The sequence below is a fragment of the Lotus japonicus genome, chromosome 2 (assembly GCF_012489685.1).
Source record: "Lotus japonicus ecotype B-129 chromosome 2, LjGifu_v1.2".
In the NCBI taxonomy this organism is placed as follows: domain Eukaryota; kingdom Viridiplantae; phylum Streptophyta; class Magnoliopsida; order Fabales; family Fabaceae; genus Lotus; species Lotus japonicus.
In genome coordinates, this window is record NC_080042.1 from 75,536,755 (window position 1) to 75,543,045 (window position 6,291).

The 6,291-nt window shown below is 35.3% G+C and overlaps 1 protein-coding gene across 1 annotated transcript; it reads right to left on the bottom strand.

Annotated features, from left to right (window-relative positions):
* Window positions 1–405: 405 nt before the first annotated feature.
* Window positions 406–2,298, bottom strand: LOC130735684 (uncharacterized). Its single transcript, XM_057587593.1, has 3 exons — window positions 1,628–2,298; window positions 1,040–1,133; window positions 406–947 (listed from the first exon to the last, which is right to left on the bottom strand). The coding sequence occupies exons 1-3, from the start codon at window positions 2,129–2,131 to the stop codon at window positions 493–495; spliced, it is 1,053 nt and encodes a 350-aa protein (XP_057443576.1). The 5' UTR covers window positions 2,132–2,298; the 3' UTR covers window positions 406–492.
* Between the last annotated feature and the right edge of the window lie 3,993 nt (window positions 2,299–6,291).

Genomic DNA, 6,291 nt, shown 5'->3' on the forward strand with positions numbered 1-6,291 from the left:
CCAAAAAAAAGGGAGGGCAGCATTAAAGTATGCAAAATGAACTTACTGCATGTTTGGATTATAATGTTAAGTGTAAACTACTAGGGTTCGACTCCTCGAAAATGAAATGAGAGAGTCATTTTATATGGTAAAATAAGTCATCACAACAATTAATTGAGTTGTTTTATTAACTTTTTAAAGTAGGTAATTACTAGTATTAATATTTTTAGTCTTTGAATTTTGATGAATGTCATCACTTGTGTGGGAAACAAATGCATGTCTCAGCAAATGTTTTTTTTAACTTCAAACTTGTGATCTCATCCTTATGAGGTTTAACTTGCTTACCACTAGACTAACCACTATGAACACAAAAAATAGCTTAGCTAAATCACATTGATTTGTTTGAACGTGATTTTGAGTCTCAAACCATTAATTTCCGGTTGAATCAAATCATGATTTACAAATTATTATCGCCAAATACTCTTAACAAACATTCTATGAGCATTGGTCTGATTAAAACAAATCGATAATTTCCTTTACAATGTCATCCATGATAGAATCACCTATCTCCATGTGTATCTCCCAATTCATAATGTGGAGGCTCGTCCACTCTTCTGATATGACAGAGGATTCTGCATGCACCAGGTGAGTGATCTTTTCAACCCCTTTATATTGTTTCTCCAAGAAGCTAAAACGCTCATGTATAATATTTTGAATGTCTTTTGATGACTCTGAAACTGCTTTAAACGAAAGATTTCTACCTTCATTTTTATGAAACCCTCTGTCTTTTTCTACACAGTGTAGCTGATTCTTCTTCTGTTGGACCCTTCTTGCATGCTTAAATGTAAGAATATTTGAATTCACAAGTAGCTTTCTGAGATAGGTTGAGAATGCTGGGTCTCTAACAAGTTTCTGGGATAAAGTTTGAAGAGGTGTTACTGGGAATTCTGTGCTTCCTAGGTGACACACTGTTCCATTACAATGAAATGAAGCTAGTTAAAAGATAATAGATGCATGTTAATACTTTTTGTCTCTTCTGATTATAGTGAAAATGTCTAACCTGCACTTGGTTGGTCTTTCCATTTTGATCCTCTTTTGCACTGCTGCCAATTCTCTTTTGAGCTTATCCAACGTGGCTTGGTGCATGTATCAACCTGCTAGTTTAATGGGTGAGCTTTCTCAAATTATAGTATGCTAGTGTTTGGATCAACTTATTTTTTTCCAAAATTAATTATGACACCTAGACAAAATCTTCTCCCCAAAATTGATTTTGTCTTTAAAATCAGTTGTAGAAGGATTTCCAAAATTTTAGAGGTTTTCGCAGCCGCAAAGCGACTGAAATTGTACCCACATTAGTCCCATTTGTTTTTTTTTTATAACTTTTATTAATTGTGACAAGCAATTTAAGACCTTTGAAGTAAAGGTTGCATATGTATAGTAATGGGATGGGATGTCAATGTGAATTTCTCGCTGTTGTTTAAGTTCAATTCTTGTTTGGAAATCATTCTCCGATTGATTATAAAGGCATAATCAATTTTGGATAGAAGATTGATTATGTGAGTAGCTTCTGGTTTCAGAATTGATTCTGAGGAATAAAAGTTAATTCAAACATGTTACTATATATTTGTAGTTGAATTAAAGAACTTACCTCTGATCTTCTCAAATTGGGGAGTGTGAATGACATGTTTACAAGAGTTGAGCTATCATTTTCATAGGGGAAAACCTTGTCCACAACATCACTATTAGCAAAATGATGAGACAAGTTGAATCTTCTCAGTGAAAAAGGCTCATTTACTTGCTGAGTTTCCCTGATGTCTTCTGCTATTTCATGCACATAATATCGATCACTATTGTGTTCATCACAGCTTGAGAACTCATGGTTGTCAACTATGGGAGTGAACTTGTAAAGTAATGATCTTAGAATCTCTGTAACATGTAAGAACCTTCTCCTAATCTTGTGTACATCATTTTTGATCGACCACTTCAGATTCTTTGCAGAATAGAGGCTGTGAATGCTGCTACTACCAGAGTTGCAGTTCTTGAACATGAAACTTCTTTCAGTGAGGTAATCTTGCAATGAAAAAGGCTCTTGCTGGTGTTGGAGAAGTTCTTTGAGCTGCTTTGCAGATTGTGGCTTGGAAGAATCATCCATATGAAGGACCTAAAAGTGCTAAAAGAGGGGAAAAATGTTTAGACTTTGAATGTAGGATTTTTTAATGAAAGATGAGGAGCACTATTAGCAAGTGGAAGCTAATTGAACGTGCCTATCTTTGATAACAGGTTCAAGGTAGAGTTGGAAATTGGAATGCAAATAAATTGATGTGGATAGAGAGAGGAGCGGGAGAGGGAGAAAAGAGAAAGGGGTTGGTGCAGTGGGGAAGAGATATTCATGTACTTCAAATATTTTACCTGACTGGGGGAACAAAAAGCTAAAGCTTCTGAACCTAGTAATTGATGAGTGAGGCCAAGTGGCAATATCTTTAATATCTTTTGTGCATGTTTGTAAATTCTTCTACTATTGATTATAAAGTCAAAATCAGTCCTAGGGAGAAGCTTCAGTGAATAGTTTAAGTTGATTATGATGAAAAATAAGTTGATCCGAACGTGCATATTTCAGTCTCTTGATTGCTTTGGTTTCTTCCAGATTATGTATTGTACTGCACTATACAATAGGACATTCTAATGGCTTTTGCTTTTTCTCTTTTAGATGTTATGTCATAATGTCAATACTTTCTTATTTGGTTTTCATAAGTGAGGAAAGCCCTTTATCACTCTGCCACGTCCCTCTCTATTTACTTTTCTAACATTTCAGAATTTTTGTGGACTATTGATAAGTGCAATTTTTACGTGTTTTTCATTATCATTATAGACACTTATTTGACTAGTATGCTTGCATTGTTGATCATTTTATCCCCAAAGTAGCTTGCTTAGAAAATATTTAGTTTTAGCATAAAAATAATGTAAATATTATGCTTTTAATATTTAATGTCTTAATTTTGATGTAGGAGTAAGATGATCACTTAAAGAAGGCTTGAATCTTGAGCAAGAAAATAAAGTGAGGAAAGTTGGCTCAAATTTAGCTTGAGCGGACTGGAAACAGAGCTGAAAAATAAGCAAAGGAAAGAGTTCGCTCAAAAGTTGGCTCAAGCCACCACTTTACAGTAGATTTTCAGCATAGTTCGCTTGAGCCAACTTGAGTTAGCTTGAGCGGACTGAAGGCGGTCTTAACTACTTCAGCATGAAGAAAGGTTCGCTCGAGCCAACTTAGCTTGGCTTGAGCTAACTAGGGTCGGCCAGAAATTCTATAAAAGGCAGATCACGAAATCTCTTCCATCTCTCTTCCATTTTTTCCTCCCTAAACATTCATAGGAGGCTGGGCTTCATGGGGGAAGGGTCCCTGGGTCTAGGATTGAAAGATTGAAGCTCCGGAGCGTGGCGGCGACCGCCGAAGGACCGTGACAACCTCTCGGAGGCGATGGAAAGCTTGGGAAAGCTTCTATCGCCGTAGATCCTTCGTCGTTCTTCTGGGTTTCATCTCTTCTTCCTTATCCCTTGTACATGTTGTTTCTATTTTTGTATTTAGATTATTGAAACTTGATTCTTTGATTTGTTATAAACTCTTTTCATGAATGTAAATGATAATCTTTCATGTATGGTGTTTCTTTCTATGCTTCATGCTTCTAACCAATCAATTGATAATCAAAAGAGTTCACTAATTTATAAATAGATCGGAAGGTTGATATGAATTAGTGTATGCTTAGTTCAATGAAGGTAGAACACCTATGTCTTAGGTCACAATTTGTGTGTTAAAGTTTTGCTTTATGTGCTTCAAGTATCAGTTATTTGCGTTAGATTTCCGAGGACTAGCATGAGATCGGGAGATAAATGCAGGTCCGGTTCAAGAGAGAAACCACTCACTGAACCAATTGTCTTAAGGTGAGAATATCTTAGGTAAGAGCAATGGTGGACTTCCACGTGACAGGTGGGGTTCTGAGTTCTAACAGGAGTTTCCGGGTGAGAACGGAGATTCGCAAGCCTAGGATACCTTGTATTAGGATAGATTGGTCATTGGGAATGTCTTTGAGAGAGAACTTGAGTTATATTATTCCTTTTGGGTTTTCTAGATGGTAAGGGATTACGTCTAGGAATTCCAACTGATAGATTCACCTAGGCTAGGGATAGTTAGGTGGATAGCTCTCGGCATCATAAGTGAAATGAACCATTACATAAGTGTTTGAGTTGAAAACAATCAAAGGACTAGGTGACGACATATCTAAATACATTTTCTTCTTTGTTACCTCAGTAAACCTTCTTTTACTGTTTTCTTTTATATTCAAAATCACAAAAACAATTTATCAAACATCTTTGTATCCGCTCAGATCAATGTTTAACTGGTGGAAGTAATGTTCACACAATCCCTGAGGACGATAAACCCGTATCTGCTTTGCTATGATTGAATCATAAGGGTTTAGTTCCAAAGCAGTACTAACAAGGAAAAAACCTTTATCAAATTTGGCGCCGTTGCCGGGGATTGTGTTTGAAATGTTGGTGAAACTAGTGGAATGTTGATTTGAGTTGTAAGAAATGTAAATAATGTACATATTCAATGTTTTGTTCTTATGTGTCAATTTCACTGATTTGTTCTCGTTCTTAATGCTAGTTGTAGCCTGATCACCTATAACATGATTTGAGATTTGAAATTCTTTGAATCTGACCTAGAATGAATTAGCTAGTGAATCTAATCTCAATTAGGTCATTAGTCATGAAATGATGATTTTGATACATAGGTTTGTTTTATATTATGTGAATTGTACATATTTGTTGTTTTCTTATTCTTGTTTTCCTGTTTTTGTTTTTAAATTCCCTAAGGATTCCTCACTTTTGGTTCTTGAGTGATATTTTGCAAGTTTACATGATGAATATCCTCTTTTGAGTTATTTGAATCACAATAGAACCATAAGTTTTGGAAACCATGAGTTTTTGATGTATTTTTAGAACTAGGATAGTGATTTTGTGAAGTTATGCCAAAATCTGAGTTTTTATGAGCTTCACAAATTTTATCCAGCATATGAAGATTGTTCAATGAGTTTGGATACAACAAATGTGATCAAATCAAATTTTGGGGGTGTGACTTGTTGAATTTGTATGTGGAATGGAATGTGAATTGGATTATGTGCTTTTGATTCTAACAATCTGCAATTGAGACTTGACACAGGTCCAAAATAGTGTTTTTCATGCATAGGGAGGAATGGAAAGCAAGGATGGTAAGTATTGCAAAATCTGAGGTATGAGGTTGTGTTAAAATAGAAGAAAATCATGTCTTTAAATGAAATTGCTGCATAATTATGCAGGTTGCTCTCCAAGACCTTTGAATTTTCTCATGTTCAATGTTAGTTTAGTATATTTATGCATTGTGTTTTGTGTATTGTTGTTTTGGTTTGTTAAATTTCAAGTTTGGTTTGATTTTAGCTCTTTGCAGCTCTTGAGGTTTCAGTTTTTAGTTTTATGAACTGAGTTTTTGGTCTTGTGGATTCAACGTCTAAATGCTAGATTTTAAGATTTCTACAAGTTTTCCTTGATGATTATATCATGTTCAATCAAGTTTGGGGTAAATTTTTAGCATGGATTGGTTTTTGGGGTATGCAGTTGTGAAATACTTGAGAAATTCCCTTGAATCCTGTCAAATCTGCATAATTCTCTTGTAGTTTGCTCAAGCCAACATACAGTTCGCTCAAGCCAACACTTATCAACCCCTAGGCGAACTTGACTTCACGATTCTGGAAAAACTTGGCTTGAGCGAACTCTAAGCCAACACAACTTTGCTCAAGCGACCAAAACTTTGCTCAAGCCAAGTACTTGCCCAGAAAATGCATCTTCCACTGGAAAAGGTTGGCTCAAGCGATGCTTAAGCGAAATACATACTCAAAAACATTGTTTTGAGTTTTGAAGTGCTACAAAGGGTGTTGTTTGAAATTTTATTATGCTTAAGCTCATAATTTGATTATTCTTACCTCTCTTTTGTGTTCTAACGTGGTTTTAAGTGACTTGAAGGCAGGTTCATGATAATATTTACATTTGGCTTGAGGACAGTCCTAATCTCTTGGAGGGGGTGAGAGCTTTGATGAACAACCTTGGATTAAATGCAAAGCATCATGAGGGAGTACTTTTTGTTCTTCTTTCTTTTATTTTCAATATCTTATTAGCATTTTGGTATATACATAAATTAAAACTTTCTGTAGTCATTGATATCTGACTGATTTCATAGGGCATGGTTGATGAAATATCAACTAAATTGCATTATATGTGTTAAAA